The 20,958-nt window shown below is 40.8% G+C and overlaps 1 protein-coding gene across 2 annotated transcripts in view; it reads left to right on the forward strand.

The window, feature by feature from the left end:
* SEMA3D (semaphorin 3D) overlaps positions 1–15,416 on the forward strand; it is a 151,433-nt gene extending 136,017 nt beyond the window's left edge. Inside the window, exons 16-18 of one of the 2 annotated variants that reach the window (XM_075489611.1) lie at positions 144–208; positions 2,466–2,605; positions 12,445–15,416. In XM_075489611.1, coding sequence (XP_075345726.1) covers positions 144–208; positions 2,466–2,605; positions 12,445–12,858 — 619 coding nt within the window. In that variant the 3' untranslated portion in view covers positions 12,859–15,416. The remainder of the gene's footprint in view (positions 1–143; positions 209–2,465; positions 2,606–12,444) is intronic. The other variant, XM_075489681.1, reaches the window with a different exon arrangement.
* The last annotated feature ends 5,542 nt before the right edge of the window (positions 15,417–20,958 follow it).

The raw sequence follows: 20,958 nt of genomic DNA on the forward strand, positions 1-20,958 counted from the left end.
AGGCTGGTTTTAGTTAAGACTGTAATTGTCAGCAGTAGGGTGGGAGCAATGCGAGTCCACATCTGCTGAGCTCCTCTGTATTTTGTTGTTGAATTCCAGCAATTATGCCTGAAGTGTTACAAGTTTGCATGCTCTTCCCATAGGCGAGCCAGAAGGCAAGATGTCAAATATGGAGACCCCGTTGCACAATGCTGGGATGTGGAAGACAGTGAGTATTTTGCACCTTTCTTGCTTTTTAGTCACTTTGACAACCAAGTTTGCTGTAAGGGTCTCCATCTGTCTGTGAAAACCTGCTGAGCCCAACAGAATAACACCGTTAAAGCAGTTGCCTTTCACAGACTTCATATACATTACCCCTCCCACACTTAAATTTGAGGAGCCAGGGCTGATAAGGGGCAGCCAGCATGGGACAGCACGGGTCCCTTGCAAGTGACCCTCCTCAGCGCTCACCCAGGGGAGGAAGATGTGCCCATGATGCAAAAACATCGCACGCATCCCTAACAAGTAGCTACCAGGACCTCTGTTCATCCAGCAACAGGGGAGATAATCCCGCGAGGAAACCCGCAGGGGTGAACAGGGAACACGCCATCTTCTCCCCTTATGCTGCATACACTTGACACAAGTCCCAAAGCCCAGCTCCAGCTGCCAAACCAGCCCCTTCCCCTCCCCACAGCTACTTAAATACTCCTATTATTAGCAAGACCCTACCCCCCCTCTCCCCGTCGGCTCCCCCCTCCCTTTCCCACACCCTCTTTTCAGATGCCAAAGGGTCTGGCTTGCTCCTTTGGCAACTGCAGCACTTCTCTTACAGCGAGCACTGTCAGTATGAAATCCTGCGGTTGCGCAGCAATCTCTGTGGCAGCGTAAAATAAATGAAAAGCATTCGAAACCGAGCTTGGGTTTGTCTGGGGCTCTTCTAGCCGCTTATTAAAGTGAACAACCCAGTCAAAACAGTATTGATTGTATCGCTGCGCTGAACGTTTGATTCGGGGCGAGCCACCACTTGCCATTGATCTCTGGTTATTTTTGTGCCGCTGTGGTGCTGGATGCCTGCCGCAGATCTCGGCATGAGTCACTACAGAAATCAGAGCTGCTTGCCACAGGATCAAAGACTTAAGTCTGTTGCACAGTACAGAGGGCTCTGACTGTACATGTGTGCTTGCAGACAGTTAAAAAGTCAGGGTAAAATCTCATTTCCATTAAAGTCAATGACAAAACTCCTGTTCATTCCCAAAGGTCCAGAATTTCCCCCCTTGCTGCTTACCATGGCTCTCCAAATAGTGGTATCTGAGACTGTGCAAAGCTCAAGGTTATAGAAACCTTAACAGAAAGGCTGACAATGGCACATTTTCCTGGAAGGATAAAGAGATACTGGAAGAGTTGGCTTTACTAGACAAACGTAAAATGACTTAGCACAGAAAATGGTATTAATCCTTTGCCCTGATGTAGCACCACCAATAGAAATTTTATCCAGCTGGGAATGACCCCTGTGTGCCATAAAACCATGAAGCTGACTTGTGCCACTCCAGGCTCTTGGCTTATTTATGCCATTTGCGATAATTAATAACATTATGGCCCCAAACCCTATTTAAATTCAGTGCTCCACTGTGTGAGATTCCCTCCCAGAGACTTCATTGGCTGCATGAAGTTGTTTGGCTCTACTGAAATCTCAGTGGCACAGTGAAATAAAAGAAAAGCATTTAATGCAGAGAGCTTGAATTTCTATAGATCTCATATAGGTACTTATTATATTGAAAAAACAATCCAAAATTGTATTCATTTTGTTGTTGAGCTAACTTTGGATTTAGGAGACACCACTGCTTTCTGTTATTCCTTCCTTTCTGTTATTGGCAGGGCGTAAGAAACAGCTTTAGTCTGATGGTAAGGCAGATAAGACACAGGTAAGACAGACTGGAGAGGGAAATGGGGGTGCAGAGATTAGAAATTACTTACTCAGGTTTACAGAAGGGCAAGAAAGGAGCCCAGATCTGCTCATGGCTCCTTCAGTGTTTGGTCTGAAACATACTACAGAGCATTTAAGATTATACTGAAGGAAGGTAAACTTCAGTTTACTTTAGCCCTGTGACTCCTTTGAAGTGTTTGGGATGAACAAACCAGACCGTACCATCTACCTTTAGCAGCTCTAGCTCAGCTTTAGTAGTTGTGTTACTTAAAGGAAAAATACAAGTCAGATTTCAAATTCCTCAAAGGTGAAAGCCTCAACTTTAAAATGGAGCAAGCTCGTGATATAGATTTTATTGACCTCCTTAAAAACCAGTTGCACTGAAGGAAGGTTAGCAGCCGCCTCTAAATCCTCATAGTTATAGTTTAAGCTAAAAGTTAAGTTTCCTTTTGCTTTTTTATAATTCACTCACTCTTATAGCATCTGTTCTGAATCAGGCTATTTTCCCATTGCTTTAAAAACCAGGTCAGGGTTAATCTCCTGTACCATGTTTGCTTTCCAGGCATTAGTCATGAAACTGCTGATGAAAAGGTGATTTTTGGCATTGAATTTAATTCAACTTTTCTGGAATGTATTCCTAAGTCCCAGCAAGCCTCTATTAGGTGGTATATTCAGCGCTCTGGAGAAGAACATCGAGAAGAGGTAAGTTATAGTCATCAAGGCAAGTTTCCTCTATAGAGAATTCAGCTGAGCATTGAAAGGCAGGAGTTATTGGGATTAGTTGATGTTTTACTTTTCCTTGCCTCACCTTAGGTATCACATAGCATTCTGGTATCACCATTTGGGGCATGCAGTGGGGAAGAGAGAAGCCATTTGCACTGTGTCATAAGCAGATTTAGATATTTATTTTGACTTACATGCTCATTCTCTTAAAAAAAAGAAGAAGAAAAGATGAATTAGGCTTTGAATAGTGGTAGAAAATCAAAGTACTGAAAAAAAAGCTCCTTTGTCCATTAATTAACACAACAACTACTTCTGTAAGTAAAAGTATGTTGAAAACCCTTTGTTTTAATAAAATCTCTGCTCCATTTAGTGTCTGATTGCATTCCCTTATCATGTTAAGCAGTGTAGCTAAGAATTGCACGTATGGCTTGCTACTTCTCTCCATCTCTCCCCAGAGAAGGAATGGTCTGTGCAGTAAAAAGCTTTTTATTTGCTTTTTTCTTGTTAGTGGAGTCTGAGAATTTTTCTTAAATGGCACTCTGCGCTGATACAGAGATGTCAGGTTAAAGAATTGCACCTTGCATCTGGACTAGAAAGTGGTGAGACTTGTGATGGCCCTTAATTCCTGCTGGAGGCAGGTTTGGGGTCCTCACTGATGGAGAAGCCCTGGAGAAGCCTCCAGGTCCCTGTGTACCCCCTGCACAATTTCCTGCTGATTCCTCTCTGAGCTAGTGACAAAGGGGCCCTCTGATGTGCGCAAAAGTTCAACAAGCTGGGACGGATTTGGACTGGGTTTGAGTGAGTTTCAAACCTCAGGAGTTTTCATGGCCTTTCTCTTACATGAGTGATTTTGTGTCTGAGGCCAAGTCCTGCTGTGATGGCAGCCATGGCAACGGGGAAGGAGAAGGGAAAAGAACTGCCCTTTCAAATGAGCTGGTCCCAGGTGTTAGATACGCTTTTTTGTTAAACGTTCATCCGAGACAAAAATTAGTTTAAATGACAGGAACTATCAAACACCCAACCGATCCTCCACTCTTAATGATAATTCATCCTATGAGACTTTCTGAGCACAGAAAATGTGTTGGGTCTTTCTAAAGGCGGGGAGATGCAGGCCGGGGCAGGTGCCCATGAGAGCATCACCTCTGGGTGAGATGTGACTCATGGCAGTAGTGCCAAAGTTGCAACCCCGGTTATGTCTTGGCCCAGAAAGCCAGAGTAAGGGGACACAAGGCACTTCTGATCTTCCACCAGCTAAGACAAAAAAACCTGCAAGGCTGTACGTTGACTATGACACTGCAGTACTTTTAATTTACTCCCCTTCTATTACTCATGCTTTGGATTGGCAAAGATTCTTTCCTCTGCTGAGAATAGAAACTTCATTAATTTATAGACACAGTGCTTCCCACAACATGCACTGGACACCGAAAGAGATTACTGGTTTGAAATACCACCTCTAACCTCCATTACAGCTCACACCTGGAAAAAAATGTGATCTTCTGATCAACGGGCAAAGCACGCTCTCAGCCACAGGTGGTTGAAGTGAAAATGCAGCTAGGAGTGTATCAGCCTTTAAAGACCTATGGGCATTCATCGTTTGTGCTTTAATTGATTTACCTTTAACTGTCCTGTACAGAAGACTCTACGCTCTACTTCCCTAAGGCAGCAGTCTGTAAATGCACTTACATATTTGATCAGGGAAACAAGTAAAGTACTTGCGTAATTCTAACCCTGTGCTTAAGACTCATTTTTAAGTAAAATTAAGCAGATAGTTAACAGGTTTTGGGGTTTGGTTTTTTTTTTTTGTGTGTGTGATTTTTTTATTTTTTCTGGACAAGAAGTTATGTCAAGTTTTGAGGAGACTCAATCATTTTTTAAAATAATGTATTGCAACTATAGCAAGTGCCCGAGCTTCTCAAAAAGAGCTACAAACTTTGTGTAAAGCAGCCAGTTCCCTGTGAAGAAAGTAATATTTCTGTATCATAAGAAGTCTCACTTTCAAGATTTGAAAGCCTCTTTTGAAGGGCTGCTTTTATCTGTGTCAATTTAGGGGGAAAAAAAAAGTTGATTTTCTCATAAATCACAGGTTCAGATAGGCCTCTGAAGGTCAGGAAGCCAAGCTCAAGCTATCTTTCTTATTTGATTGTAGAACAAGCTGCAGGTCAAACCAACTTTCGAACAAAGTTAGGGCAGGCTAACTTACAGCCTAAGTTAAGGCTATATTATTTTTTGCCACACTTTGTATTTCCAAAAGGTTCATTGTGGCAGTGACCTGGCCCCTGCTACTTGTTCTGGGCCAAATGCCAGTCACCCAGGCACGGGGATGTCCCATACTGCAGGGCTGCCCAGCGTGCCAGGGCTGTGCACGTGGAGAGGGAGTAAGGGAATGCGTGCATACGTGTGATGGCCTTTGAAGCTCCGGCAAGGACACAGCATACATCTTTGCACATTAGCAGCCTTCCACAGCAATGTTTACTGGGCTTGCTCTGTGTAAACAGTCTGACATCTGTTTGTATGAGAAAAGTAAAGCTTTGCTAAAAGGCTAGATTAACCTTTGAGGCAAATTTAGAAGAAAATTTGAAGGAGAAATCTGCAGACAGATTTTCTACATTATGAATTCTAACAGTAGGCAAATAGCTTTTTACCACATATTGTCCCTAAAGCCATAGCAGTGTTTCTGTGATCTAGCTTTGATAAAATAGAAGTTGGAGCACATGTTCTGCAACTCCTTGGGGTGGTTTCGTTAGGGTTTTTTTTTTTTTTTTCAGTCTTTGAAGATAACAGCCCATGTAAATGCATATGCACACATTGATGATTACAGGATCATATCACTTAAAGATAGTGTATAGCTATTAGTTTTGTTTGATTCCTGCCAGAAAATTCTTATAGTAACAGAATTTCTAGTACTTTGACCCAGGTTAGTTCCAGGGTCCTAAGAACTTGAACTCCTTCTGAGCAAACTCAGCTTGCACATCTTGAATCATCATACTGGGAGATACCATTTTTAGAAGAAAAAAAAAAAAAGAAGCTTTTTTGGTTATTTTTTAAGATAAAGATATTAATCTAGAAATGTCATGTTTTCAAATGCATGTACCTAAAATTAAATTCCTTATTTCATATATGGCTGCCAAAATAAATGACTGGATATGTAGAGATGCTGAACAATCAGTCCTCCTATTAGATATGATGAGGGTATTTGCAGGTTAAAATGTTAATCCCTTGTTAATTTGGGGATCCAGAAATGGAGATTTTCAGGTTTTTGAATTTGACTTATCAGTGAAAACGAATTCATCAGTATTAGAGCCTAATTGGAGGCCTTCCTAGAAAATCCAAAGATCAGCAGAGTAATTGACTTTCTTTTCAAAGTACTTCAATTTGACAAAAATACCATATGTGACAGCAACAGTGTGGTCATGTTTAATGTGTAGCTTGATCTTTGCTCAGCCGATGCCTTACCGTAACTTTTCCCATTACAATTATATTTTCTGGTCTCTCTCTCCCTTCCCGCAGCAGATTTCTCAAATAACACTGTACATTATTTTAGTGCACGTCTTAGCGGTGTAACTTATTGTGATGACGATACCATGCTTTGCAAATCACTCTGTGCACCTGGAAGTTAGGTTACGGACTTTTAGTTCCAGGGCGGGAACTGTAATGTCTCAGCAAGTCTTTAAACCTGGCTTTACAAATAGATGGCTATGCAGTGTCCCGGACATGCACTACGGCTTCCTGAGGGAAGGAAAAGGGCAAAATCCAGACTAGATGGGAAGTGCTTGGCCCAGCAGGATGTCCCTGACATTTCACCCTTAGGGTCATGGTTCAGAATGTGACTTCCAGGCAGAGCAACCTGTGGGGAGGGACAGGATCTCCTGTGGTACAGGAGCTGTCACCAGGTCATTTTGCTGCTAGTGGGAGTACATTTCCCTATAGTTTGGGGCCATATTAAGGTCAGGAGTCAAATATCTAGTGCTTTTGTGTTTAGTGGTGCTCACGCAATTGATCATGTTTGTTCCTGTGCGTGCAGGGTTAGTCACTGAGATGAGGGAGAGTGTTTCGGTGGCTGGAGTTCATAAAAAAAAGCGGGGACATCATCTGTTCGTAATCTCTTAAACTACTGACGTTTTCTGAAGCTTAAAACAGATATTTATTTATTTCTCAAAAAAAATTCCTATGTGTTATGTTAGGTATATAATAGGTGTCAGGACTGCAAAAAGCAAAGGCATGGCTTCCTACAAAGCCATTAGTTTTGGTGCCCCATGGCTCTGCAAAGTGTCAGCTCCCCTGCTTTAGGCTGCCCTTCACCCCGAGTCTCCTGCGGCTCCAGGTCTGCCAAGCTGCCACCTCCCCTTGCAGGGGACAGAACAAACCATACGGTCTGAAGTAACAGAGTAGGTGCAGATCACTTTTAACTCTCTCCTTCCTGCTCTATTCGTGCCTGGGGGTGAAAATAAATCCACCAAAAGGCAGCAGGGCATTCCAGTTTCTTCTTCAGCAGTTCTCATCTTTTCCATATTCCTGCCCCACAGCCTGGGCTTTTTTTTGACCAACCCAGCTTAATGAACATCTGATGTTTTGGTAGGTACAAGAGCGTGACCCACTCTTGGACAGGACATCTTGTTAGGCACAAGAGTGTGACCTAGCTCTCCCGTCGGAGCAATGAGATGTTGTTTCCATTCCACATGTGAGCCAGACTGAGAAGACATTTTTCAGTCTATTCAAGACATAAGTTTCCATATCTTTTTGCGGCTGGAGTTTTTTGCGTCGTGATGGAGATTTTCTTTGTTACGAATATCTGGTCAGCAGTATCTTGTGAAAAAAGGTCACAGATTCAGTGCCAGCCCTAAAATCTAAGACTTGGATGAGAGCTGAGTAAGGAAGAGAACATACACCAAGGTCTGAGTTTCCAGTAGTACCTTCTGTTAGAGGAGGGTAGTTCAGTGTTTGAATCCTTAGGTCAATGAGAAAGAGATCAAGAGGGGGAAAAATAAGAAGAGATTCATTCTGCAGCCTAGGGACAACTTATAGCTCTCATGCTTTCACTCTTTTATGTTAATATATAACTCATTCGCCCCCCCCCCCCCCCCGCCTCCCGAATACCTTGAGATTCTTAAGGCAGACTAGTATTTTGGACAGTTTCCTGGGGAAAAAAAAGAAGTAACTCTGAACTGAGATACAGCACGTGACATTTCTGCTTTGATTTGGATATACTGGGGGCGTAGGAGTTTAAAATTTAGTCTCAGAATAAGAAGTTAGCTTCACCTTCAAAATAATAGGAATCATGAGTCTCCATAAAGGCATTGTACCAGCAACATGTTCTTCATTTTCCCTGTGGCTTCTTGGTAAACAAAAAAAGATGTTAAAAAAAAAAAAAAAGAAAAGAGAAATTAACTCTACAGCTGTGTTGGAGTTAAATGATTATTTTCCCAGTACGAGAGAAACAAAGTCATGTGTAACAGTAATGCCAAGAAAACGCAGAGTGATCTTTATTTCCAGTCAAATGATGAGGATGAAGAAGAAAACAATAGAAAAACAAAGACGAATGTGAATTCTCAGCAAATGTTCCTCATTTTTCTTTCTCCTCCTCTCAATTTGTTCAGGGGTTGCAGCTAGCCCATGATTAGTCCAGCTTTACCTCTAACATTTTTTTCACATGTTGATTAATGAGGGAAGGCAGGCTTTGAAGCCACTTTCTTCTCCCAGACAGGTGCAGTGTTTTAACTGTGAAAGAGTTGACATGTGAATTATTTGTAAAGAGGGAGCTATCTAAACACATCATTAGCAAAGGACAAAAGGCATTGACCTAACCTGGTGCTACAGCACTTTCAAATCCTTGGTTGTTTTCCAACTTACTGATTGTTTAAAGATTTGCCATCATTATTGGCAATGCCTATTTTTCCTCCATTGTTAAATCCAGGTTGTGAAAATCAAGTGTTTGATTTGCATGGAGATCTTTTCCCTTTGTCAGATATTGCCAGTATCTATGGCATGTGCCATAATTCAGGCAATGTAATTTTAGGCAAACTTATGTGCTTATCATGAAGGATGAACAGTATAATTTGTTGATAAAATATTGTCAAAAATCTGCTCCCACTCCACTAAGAAAAGAAAGTTAATGGTAATCAATTGCTTCATTTTTGTGGTTTATAATTTGTTCCCTATTGAACGAAACTATGTCTCTTATGTTTAATTTTTATTGTATGCTCAAATTTAAGCACATGTCAGCAAGCTTTTATGAATTAAAGCCTTTGTGCTTCTGAATTGTTAAATCCTATTTACAAATGTTTTAGGAGAGTTATTGATTATGACATATTGGGCGGGGTGGGGGAGGGAAAGCAGTGAATCCACAATTGACCAAAACAAAATGATGTCTTTTATCTAACTAGTCTTTTCATTTTCCTCAAAATTTAATAAAATATGTTTTACATCTATAGGTCAGGAACCAAAGAGCACATTAAGCATTCAAGTGAAAGGTTAAAGATCTACTACCAAGTAATGAAATGCCAGGTGTTTATGAAACTCCAGAGCCCTGTGGGGGGAAAAGTAGAGAGGAAAGACAGGAAGAGTTCTGAACCTATGGGTAAAACAACATAAACAGGATACCAAACAGAGAAGTGAGGGGGGAAACCAGTAATGAAGTGTTGCTCAATACGTGTGAAATCGGAGCCATAATTTCATCCTGCCAGAGGATAAGAAAGGAATGAACAATGAAGGCACAGAGAAGGAGGAGGTGACAGTTACTGTAAATCAATATCCAAGGTTAACACAGGACATTCTGTAAGAATGCTGCTTCATTAAAAATAGGAGTCGTGATGGGCTGGGATTAAGGGACACAACCAATTTAGACTCTGTTCGCTTTCTCTGCAGTATCCCAAGGCAGAGGGGAGGCAACTCCATCAGTTAACACGTTTACAACTAGAAAGTGACGGCTGCTACACAAATGGTAAATAGTTAGGAGTAGCAGGGTGCTGGACTTGGGGGTCCAGTGATCTTTTCAAGTCTAGAATTGCCATTATTCTGCCTTCCTTTCACTGAAAATAGGCGAAGCACTAGTGAGGGCTCTTTGGACTGGCCCCCAGCCAGCCGAAACAGCCAGCTGGAGATCTTCCAAGTGTAGGAGGTACACAGCTGTCAAGACGCTCTAGACTACAATACTGGCAGAGCCACCGGTAGGCAGATGCTACTGCTGCAATTGCACCAAGCCCTGAGCTCAGAGATCCATCCTGTTTTCACTCAGACAATGTGGGAACTTGGTCTTTGCGTAGTGCCTTATGAAACCCAAATGTCTGGAAATTATCTGCTTCTTCCCATCCTTTTCCCTAAATTTCTCAGACTTGGGTCTTCATGTTGACATGAAACCTTGGCAGAAGAAAGATGGGCTTCCTTGTCATATTGCAACAGCCAAGCCTCCAAGCACTTCTACCTGGCCCCTGTTCCTGCATCTCTCTGTGGAGTACAGCACCACAAGTAAACACCTGCCCTAGACATATTTCTGCCTACAGCTACTTATTTGTGGATTCATTTATACATTTTATGCTCCTGTTTTTACTGTAAGAAAGGTACACTTACTTGGAATGAAGTGTCACTAGCTGATAAAACTGAGGACTACTGCCATATGCTGTAGGTTCTGGAAGTGGAAAAGTGATCTTTTCTCGTCTGTCTCCCTGCTATCTCCTGTGTATGTGCTTGTGGCTTGACCATGATTTCTCTGGTTTAAACTCAGTGTAGTAAATCAAAAGTAGCTTGTGCTCATGTAGCACCTGTTGTCAGGACAATCGATTTTCCAGGAATTTCCTGAAATTAGTATGATTTCACCCTGCTGGTGCCAAGTAGGCATGCTTATATACAGTTCACAAACAAGGAAACTAGAGCTCTGGCTTGACCCAACACCATCAACTGGTGGCAGGAGCCAAAAAATACTTGGCCACAGAACCAGGCAGCCAGAGCCACGTTCTGACCAGGCTTTTATAGCAGTTGATTTCTTGTCTCTGCTGCAGTCAGATCAATGTCAGTACACAGGCCTATGTCCATCCATCCACATGTCTATCTATCCGTCTACCTACGTACCTACCTACCTACCTACCTATCTAATCTATATGTTACTGAAGACTATTACAGCTGATACAGTGGCAAGCTAAAGTCTCTCTCTCTCTGTGCATGTATTATATATATGTGTATTGCTTTTTCTGGTGATCTCAAAATGGTCTCTCAAATTATTTAACCCTTCCAAAGTCTTTATCATAGAAACTTAGAAAAGGGTAAAGCTAAAAGCCCTCAGGTCATCTCATCCATCTCTTTGCTCCAAGAGGCCCTATTACGATAAAGTACTAGTGAGTTAGAATTATAACAGATGGAGAATCATATGTATGTATACATTTTTTCCCATGGAGTAGAAGAGGGAATCATGTGCAGATTTTTTACATAAAGAAACAGTGTGTAGCTTGCCCACTGTGAATAAATCTAATTTAGTCATCTTTATGCCTCCCTGATCTTCATCCTCTGAAGTTTGCTGGAGGGTCAGATGTGCACTCTGGGAAATTTTCCAGATTCTGTGTTGGTTCTCTCTGCCTCCACTCCCCCCCTTCTCCCCGTCTTAACCCCACTACTCAGCCTTGTGCTGAAGTTTTTCTACATTATAACAATGCCACCAGCAGTGCTGAAGCTGCTTTTAAGGCCCTGGCTTTGCTGTGGACTGAGCAAGCAGCACGCCAGGTCCTTTAGTGCCGTTGTGTGCTCCAGCCTCTGTGTGGCAGCAGAACATAGCACGCCTGAGAGGTGACAGCTTTGGACTAGACCAGGATCATTTTCAAAGGAAATGCTGGTGTTGGACACCGGGAGTTAGGGCTCTGCTTTCTACTTCCACCTCTGCTACTAATCTTTATACGGTCTTTGGCAAATCACTTACCTTCTGTTCTCCCCAGCTGCAAAAATACTTAGGTGCCCAGTGCCCCACCCTGGATTTTTGGAGTTTTTTATGCTTTTTTTTAGTCTTAGGTTATTTTGGAAATAATTTTCAGATCACCAGATATGTAGCTTACCTGATGGTGTTACTACTTTAAGGTGCACCTTATTTTTAACATGTGAGATCGTGCTGTATTTTTTGAAATATTTCCATTTGTAAGTGAAACTACAGTTCTACTCTGACAGACTTCAGCTCTCACTTGCAATCTCATTTCTTTTCTTTGCCTTTTTTTTCCTGTAAGTTCTTCACAGATCTTAAAGTCAAAACAATAAAAGAATTGTACTGGGTTGTATTTATCTAACCTCATTGGGTGCTTATAATCACTTTTCAATGAGTCAAAGCCAGGGTCAACTTCCTTTTGTAAAACCCAGTTGAAGAAGATCAGAATCACAGCATTTCACTTCAAAAATCAGTAGCAGTATTTTTTTCCGTGTAATAGAGCCTCAGCCCTTGTATATTGGGTGCATTACAGACACCTCAGGAAGTGCCGATTAAAAAATGGATGGGATTTGTGGCACTAAATAGCTACCCTTCCTTGGACAATTTAGTCTAACTTGTTGCATTGTGGTTTGATGAGTGTTACTGTCTGTCCTTTCAGCTGTACAGCATGTATGTTTTACTACTGTGTGCTGAAAAGTCAGTGATACAGATGCTATAGGTAGGAGCAGAACTCAGACTTTGAAAGGGTCTCCTGGTATCTGTCCCAGCTCTATATGCCCCACCACGTGCTGGCACCTGAGGGATGGGGCATGCCGTGTGCCAGCCGAGCCTTTTCTCCACCTCAGTATTGTGCTGACACGCACGCGTTCTGGTTTTGCTGATGAAACTCATGTATTGCATTCTTCTTTGTCCAACCCAACAGCTGAAGGCTGACGAAAGAATCATCAAAACAGAGCACGGGCTGCTGATCCGCAGCTTGCAAAGAAGGGATGCGGGAGCCTATTTCTGCAAAGCCCAGGAGCACACCTTTGTCCATACCATCGTGAAGCTGAATTTAAATGTCATTGAGAATGGGCAAATGGAAAGCACTCAGAAAACTGAGGACGAGGAGGGCCGGGTGAGGGATTTGCTGACGGAGTCCCGGCTGAGGTACAAGGACTACATCCAGCTTGTCAGCAGCCCCAGCTTTAGCCTGGATGAGTACTGTGAACAGATGTGGCACCGGGAGAAGCGGCGGCAGCGGAACAAAGGTGGTGCCAAATGGAAGCATGTGCAGGAGATGAAAAAAAAGCGAAACCGAAGGCACCATGAGCCAGCCAGGCCACCGTCTACGTAGTTTGTAAATGCTATTTAAAGAAAGGACATTTTCCATGAAAAAAAAAAAAATACTGTGTTCTAGTTTTGTGCATCTTGCCTATGAATTAGTACTGCTTCTTATTGAAATCAGATAACTCACCATCACTATTAATCTGTATGAGACTGTACAATCGGATTCGATACCAAATGAGATGTTCCTTATTGGAGTACCACACACCAGGCAATAGTTTCAAATGCATTCATTAAAAAGAAAAGATGCACACTTTTAGCTAATTTCTGGGTAGCCTGAAGCTACATGAGCTGTGTTCTGTACTTCCTGCATAACTTCCACATAGGATTTAGTGTCCGTGTTCCCATGTTAGTATTTGCTGCCACATTCCACCCCAGAGGTGGCTACATTTCAGGGGAGGGCAGATGTATTTCTAGTTCTTTGGCATCTTTCTGAATAAGAAGCATGGTAGAAATGTGTGACAGATCTGCAAAAATACCCACTAATTTACCCATTGGGCTTGTATACAGGCACATGGGTGGGGTTTGCTAGCACAGAGAGGCACAGCAAAAAATCAAATTAAGTATTGGCTTAGGGACAACATTCATTCTCCCCATAAAAAAAGAGAAAGCATAATCATAGTTTAAGAGAGGAGAATTATCAAGCGTTACTCATTAGAGTTTGAGTAGCCACCAGTTTGCAGTCCATCTGCTGAAATGAAATGTTGACTCTAATTGAAACTGCCACCGAGATGCTTGGGAGTAAATTTCCTAAGTGGTCTGTGGGAGGTATGTGCACAAATCCTATTAACAAATAATGGGATTCCTGCCTGCACCTCTCCTGTCTCTCCAGAGGTTTGACTCTGAGTGTTTCTCTGGCCCTTTGCTAGCTTTGTTTTATGCAGAGGAAAAGAAAAATAAAAGACAACAACAAAGCTAAATGAAAGACGATGAGGGAAAATATTTAGTGGCTGAGACCAGTGCTCTTGACACAGAGCTGACATTCCTCAGATGTGTGTATTCTTTGGGATTTTCTCCCAAAGGTCTTATGTATTTTTAAGTTGAAAATTTGCATTGTTGGAATTAATACTTTTATTATAATTAAATAAAACAAAAGATGTCCATGTGTAAATAAAACTTTTAAGTTAGAAATATGCTATATACCATAATTTCATTTGTAAAGTGTTCCTTCTTCCTTGGTTCATATTTTGGTTTTTCCTTGGTTCATATTTTGGTTTTAATAGTGTAAATTTTTCCATATAAGCAAGAAACACTGGCCTCATTCTTGTCTATTTTACATCAGCGTGATTTCATTGATTTTATTCCTGATATGCTGCAACAAACACAAGCTCAAAATCAGGCCTACTGTCTCTTCTCATGAGTCACAGCCCCCCTTGCCTCTCTTCCATCTAACCTCCCTCCGTTTTGCCTTTCACGCCTTTTTGAGTGTGAAATGACAAATTAGCCACTTCCTCACATGGAAGAGAGCTTTGATGGATACCAAAACGACAGACTTTACTTGTTTCTCATGCATTCTACAGATCTTGAGAGCAAAGTCTGTGGGAAACCCGTGTAATTGGTGTGCACCTCATTAAGGAACCGAAAACGTTGGCTCTGAAAATTGTAGATTCGCCCTTGCCCATGCTAGTGTTTGTGTGCACGTTCAGTCCCTGATCGATAATTGTGTAGGTCCAATTTGCATCGTTGTTCATTTCCTCTCTATTGAAAGTCAGATATGGTGAAGTGTTTGTCAGATTTCAGAAAGGAATCTCAGCTTACCCACGTTTCTTGTAAAACCTGAAAGCTGAGTTTGCATGTGTTGTATAAAAGCCAGCGATACCATATGTCATTAATTTTAGATGCTTTTTTATCTGATGATGTATGAGTTAATTAGGAGATATTAGATAGCATGCGTACAATGCTTTGATAGTGTAAAGCACTGAGTGCTAAATATTATAAAATATGTCTGTGGGGAGGAGGGAATTTCTCAGCACAGGACCTTTAATCAGCAGAGAGACTGATGCTGAAGATACTAACCAGTCGTACAGTACTTTGAGAACACGCAGAGAACTTTTTGGTATTTTTGTTGCAAAATAACATAGGCCAGGCATTTCACAAGAGGCTCGTCATTTTGGGTACCTTGATTTTAAGGCCAATTAAGACTTCTTAAAGGAGGTATGCGGGGGTATTAAACTACTACATATAAAGCACCCTAAGACAGGGATACTCAGTATTTTGGCTGGAAGGTTATGCTGTCAGCATACAGAACCTGCCCAACTATTCCTTATTAGATTTTTATCAGTCCACAAAGTCCCATTTCTCTGACTTGGACATTAAGTAAATGAGTGGAACCACACCAAGGCTATGGAATAACAGGTGGTCTGCATTCACATGCGCTGACAAAGAACCTACTCTTCTCCCCGATGGTGACACAGTACTTCAATTATTGCATTTCAGACAACTCTCATCACATGTTTGCCTACTAAAAAAGCAAATAAATTTCTTCTCCCATATTTTTTCTCCTCCATGAAAACTAAATAATCTGATTTATGTTTAGATATGATTGGGGGTATGTATTCTACAAATGAGCACACACACACACCTCTCCCCCCCCCCCCTTTAGTAGAAGTCTGGGATGACTAAGGGTCTCAGTGCTGGGAGCATTAGATTTAAATGGTTGAATTAAAATGTTACTACACTTAAAAACAACTTTCATTTCTTTTATTTCAAATGTTGTTGCAATGAGATTCTTCCTAAAGAAATGACCTCATCAGTCTGGGGTACAGTGGTAGCGTAAAACCCCAAGTGAGATATAAGGCCTCTTCCATCATGGGAAATAAATTCAATATCCTCCAAACCAGTGTGCTGTATTGGGTTCATGCCACCCCAGGGAGCATATTTAATAATACTGCATAGATAAAAGTCTGTGTTTGGATACACTGTGTAAGATGTATGCTATAGCTGTCAGGGCTAGCACAGCTCCTCATGCACAGCAGGTATTACACATGCAAGGAGGCTGGAGGACCTTGGAGACCAGGGAATGAGAGGGACAGATCAGGGATCACTACAGGAGGTAAGACACGGTTTTGTTAGGCAGGACTCAGCAATGCAAACCCAGGAGTAGGAGCAGGAGGAGCAGTGGGTCGTTCCACAACAGTCCCAGAGAGGGGTTCGGAGGATGAGCTAGCCCAGAAACTGTAACAGGAAAGGATCCCCTTCTTTCCAAAAAGTTTCATCTTCTGTAGAATTTAAAGGCTCAACTCTAAGTCTGCTTAAATTTCAAATCAATGATTTGGGGGTCAGCTGGGCTGATGTGAGCTGTACTATGAGCCACAACAGGCCCATAGTTAAAATGAAACTGAGCCTTGCCTCCTTCAAGAGCTCCATAAAAATGAAGTTAAACGAAGTTTTGGTCCAGAGTGGAAAAAAGTTGACTACACCTTAATAACTGTAGGTTTTAAACAGATCCCTTAGTGCATATGATGCAACATAGATATTTATTTACATATGCATTCAACCAAGAGTCCAATTATTAATACATTATCTTTTCCTTCAACAAAACCTTTCCATTGAGCCTCCTTCAGCAAAAGGTCAGTGTTGGACTGAACTGAAGTGGTTTCAAACAGATTCTTAGAATAACCAGCACAATGTGAGCTGTAGTTATAAAAATGCTGAAAACTGACATAAGCTTTAAAGCCCAACAGGGCCCTAAATTTTGTAGCGATCTTGCAGTCAGTTAAAATAAAACAGAAAATGGGATTAGCAGAAAAAGGAATAACGTATTAACACTTATTGTGATAAACTAGTTCTGTTACTGGAAACTGTTCCAACAACAGGTGTGAATGTGTGTTCATGCCATAAGCAAATACTTTTCTCTCCAAGCAGTTAAACTTACATTGCTTGAGGTATCTAAGAACCTGAATACTTTCCAGTTCATACGTAGATTTTGGACCTGGTTCTTATGTCACTCATAATGAAGTAATTAGGTTAAATGCAACAGATTTCCTCTGGTTCATGTGTTTTTGAGATCAGAAGATCCCTACAGTTCAAATGCTATGAACCCTTTAATCTAACCACTATGGATATTGATCTGCATTTAACATTTCAGATAATGAATAATTATTTGTTATTATTACTCATTATTCACGTAATGAGCCCGTGTCTCATAATAATGTCTCAATATTTAATAACGGCTAATGGAAATTGAGTTTGCTAATGTTTTGTCATATGAGCATATGTGTATAGGAGTGCATATACAAATGTCTTATTTTCTGTTCATTTTGTAACAGACGTTAATTTGCAAAAGGCAAATGTGATTTCAAGAGTTAAGGTTCAGCTCAGCTTCCACTGACAGCAGAGATTAAAATCCTTCTGGAACTGAATCGTAGCCTAAGTAGACCATAATCTATTTATAGTCTGGTAGTCAAACACCCAAAGCTATGTGTTGTTCTGTAGAGTATATGGCCTGCTTCTTCTTGCACACAGTTGTAGATGAGACGTGGAGGTCTAAGGAATTACATCTGCATGAATGGAAAATTAAGCCCACATGTCTCTCTAATATATTCTGTTACATTTTATAAACTTTAAATGGTCTCTATTGTAATATTTTACCATAGTGTTGCTAATATTACCCTGAACTAGGCTTCTGTCGTTAGCTGAAGTGTGACATTCTTTGTAGTTGTAATCCAGATTTCGAGGTTTGTAAAATAAGTTCGTTACAGTAACAAAAAAGAAGGCATGGGAAAAGAGTTTAATTATAAATTCTACAAGGCAGATTTGTAAGATTTTATTTCTATATATTAAAATAGTGGTTATCCTAAAATGTGTTAGAAACACCAGTATTTGTTTTCCTTTTCTGGTCAGGTAAGGATACATAACACAAATTGTAAACTTGAGTTTATCACTTGCCAATGTGTGGCTGAAACATCTGGTCTGACAGCTGTAGCAAGACGGGGTTTTTACTTGCTTGTTTTTTTCTTCCACCAGTGAAGCCCATTGTCTCCTGCCTTTGAGACTTTCTGGTCTGTCGGGTAACCCCACTTTTATATGGAGGAATACTTCAGGATCTGGTGTTTCCTCGACATATAAACATCCCTACAAAGCCATAGTATCACAGTCTGCCTTCAGACTATGACTTTCCTAAGCATTAGCTTTTGCATTCAGTTGCAGATGCAAACCAAGCACTGTGAGGTAAATTGGAGAGACCAGATGGGGTTTTCATTTACAAAGAAAATTTTTGGGACTGTTGCTTAGAGCTCTCCTTTCTCTTTTTGCTTATGTGGTTGCTGTGTATAATTCTCCAATTTAAAATCAAAGTCTTTTGTGCTTTAAAGCATAAGATTTTCCATGTGATGTAAAAAAAGAGAAGAACATTTCCAGGTGATTTTTTTTGATTGATATGGACTGCTGGTTAATAGTTTCAAACAGTACAAGCCAAGGAAATCATCTGTCTGGCCATAGATGGTTATGATATTTGTAAGGAGCCCAGACACAACTCAGCTTTGGTGGTGTTTCATATTCTATTCCCTTTCTCTTACGGCATATAAGTGCTGTGGCTGGGTTGGTTTGGTTATTTTTGGGGGGGGTGGAGCGGGGTTGTTTTGGTTTTGGGTTGGGTTTTGGGGGGGGGGGTGTTTGGGCATTTTGTTTTTGTTTGGTTTGGGTTTTTGGTTTGGATTTGGGGTTTTTTTGCATGTGTGTGTGTGTTTGGTTTGCTTTTTGTGTTCTACTCTTTTTTTTTCATGTTATTTCTCCTACTAAAAGGAACCATGCCCAAAGACAGATGCTTTCTGGTGGTGCAACATATGACGAAGCAGTAAGAGGAACAGAAGGCTTGGGCAGATATTTTGGTATGGAGACAACATAGTGCATTTGCAAGGGGCAAAGTCTTATGGCTTAAATGACTATGCTGAGAGTATAAAGACCGGTGTGCCATTTCTTTGGCCCAGGGAGAAGTTGAGGGTAGATTTACAGAAGGTATATTTTTTAATTTCTAAAATATTGTCAATATAAACAGATCCAGAAAATCTAATCTGTTATTAGGTCTGTTATCTATACTTGCCAGAAATATTGAAATAAAAATACATGAACAGAATTTCACAGATTTCCACTTTCTAAATTTATTTTAATATTTTAAAATGCTTTATTTTTAAAAAATGCTGTCATTTTCATTTAAAAATAGGTTTATTAAAAATGCTTTTCACTAAGAAAATATTTTTTCTTAAAATACTTTTAAAATTTGCACTTTCAAGTCTCTCTTTGCAAAAACATCAGAAAAAAATTGGAAAGGTGGAAGTGGAAGTGGAAAATATTTTATATTTCCATGTGTTTTCAAAAAAGACAAAGAGAAAGCAGCATCACAGGTTGTTCATGTCCTCTATTGGGGACTTTATGTGACTTTCTTCAAGGGCGTTTTCTGTAGAAATGAATTGTAATAATCACATTTTAAGACTGCTTGTGAACATATGTTGGTGGTAAAAACTGGATACAAAGCATATGAATTGATGAAAATATAAATGAAAAATGAAAATAGATTGTCTCCAAACATTTACATAATGTTTTCATTTTTCATGATGCATGCATGTCCATTCCCCTCTCCCTCAGTGACTATCTCAGGATGTATGTTGGCTGGGAAGAAAGGAAGAGATTACGAAAGTATATAATCTCCAAATTCCGAATTCCAAAATGAAAAGTCACGCTAAATGGACTGGGTGCAAGGATTTTGGTTAATACCTCACATTTGACCAGTAAAGACTATATTTTCTCCTGAGGTGAAATTCAACACTCCTTCAGAAGCCCAGCACAGGAATCGTATGCCATATACCTTCTTTTTTAATTTGTAAGGCATGAGTGGTACTTAGGTTGACTTTGCAAGTGAGGCTGATATTTTCACTCTGTAGTATAGCTATTTATAGAGTAATAAGACTGAAACATTTTGATAAGAATATCTATTTGTAAATGGTGCAGCTCATTGAGTTGATATGATAACTGAAGTATAGCTTAAATAAACTATGTGTTTGCCATGCCTGCTGTTTTACTAAATATTTCAATATCTTGTATGCAAAGGTAACTGAAACAAATGTATATTTCGTTTGTGCTATAATAAACAGCAAATTCCGAGTTTTTGCTTCTTCCTTAAACCCATGTCAAACTACAGAGTAAAACATGAGATTTCAGAGACACAAAGTCTGCAGCATGTCATGGAAATGGCAAGGATATTACTGCAAGGTTCAGTAACCTAAAGTGTCTTACTTCAGAAGTCTTACCTGAGTAAGGACTGTCTGAGATTCACCCCTCCACTGAGGCTGTGCCTAAGACCAACAGAGTGAGTCTGTAGAAACAGCTTAGAGAAGCCACGGGCCTCACAGTGATTTAGATTAATACATGCAAAGCAATACACAATAGGCAGCTCTATAATTATTAATTTAAATTCAATAATAGCTTTTTAATGCACGCATTTCGAGATAATTAGCAACTACTGTTGTCCTTAAAGACTGCACTGACATTGTGTTTTACAGTTACCCTCAAGCCAAATCGATCACCTTGGACTGCCTCAGGAGCACCTTTGGCTCTAAGGGAGTGTGACTGTCTCCCACCCCTCAGAGTGTTTTCGGGGTAGGGATAATTGGGGAGGAGGAAGGGCTGTTCATTTTTTCAATCAGGTATTGCTGCCTCTGTCCACAGTTATGGTGAGAGGGAAATTTTGGAAAAAAAAAAAATTTTTTTAAATCTTTAAGCAGGAAAATAAATAGGCTGACTGGTCCACCTCCTCTTCTAGCCTTCAGGACAGCCCCCTGCGTTTCAGGGGATTTATTAAAGGTTAAGGAGGCTATTTTGTTAACAGACGGCCGGCATGTTATTTCCAAGGACATTCGCACTGGTGCACTCAAAGATGCCTGCTTCCCGGTCCCATGCTGTGACCATTAGACCACGATGATTCTGACCCTTTGCTGGGAAAGGTCCCAGGGTACTGCCGGCCTGAAAGCTGACACCAGATCCCAACTGCGGCAATAGCATTCTGCTCACCTAAATTCCACCTGCAGTTGCAATTGGATATGGTATTCTTCATTTCCGAGCCCGAACTCTTGTTTCTGCGTTACCACGCGCTGCTAAACAGCTGCTGTGTTCCCCT

The sequence above is a fragment of the Mycteria americana genome, chromosome 1 (genome assembly GCF_035582795.1).
Source record: "Mycteria americana isolate JAX WOST 10 ecotype Jacksonville Zoo and Gardens chromosome 1, USCA_MyAme_1.0, whole genome shotgun sequence".
Taxonomy (NCBI): domain Eukaryota; kingdom Metazoa; phylum Chordata; class Aves; order Ciconiiformes; family Ciconiidae; genus Mycteria; species Mycteria americana.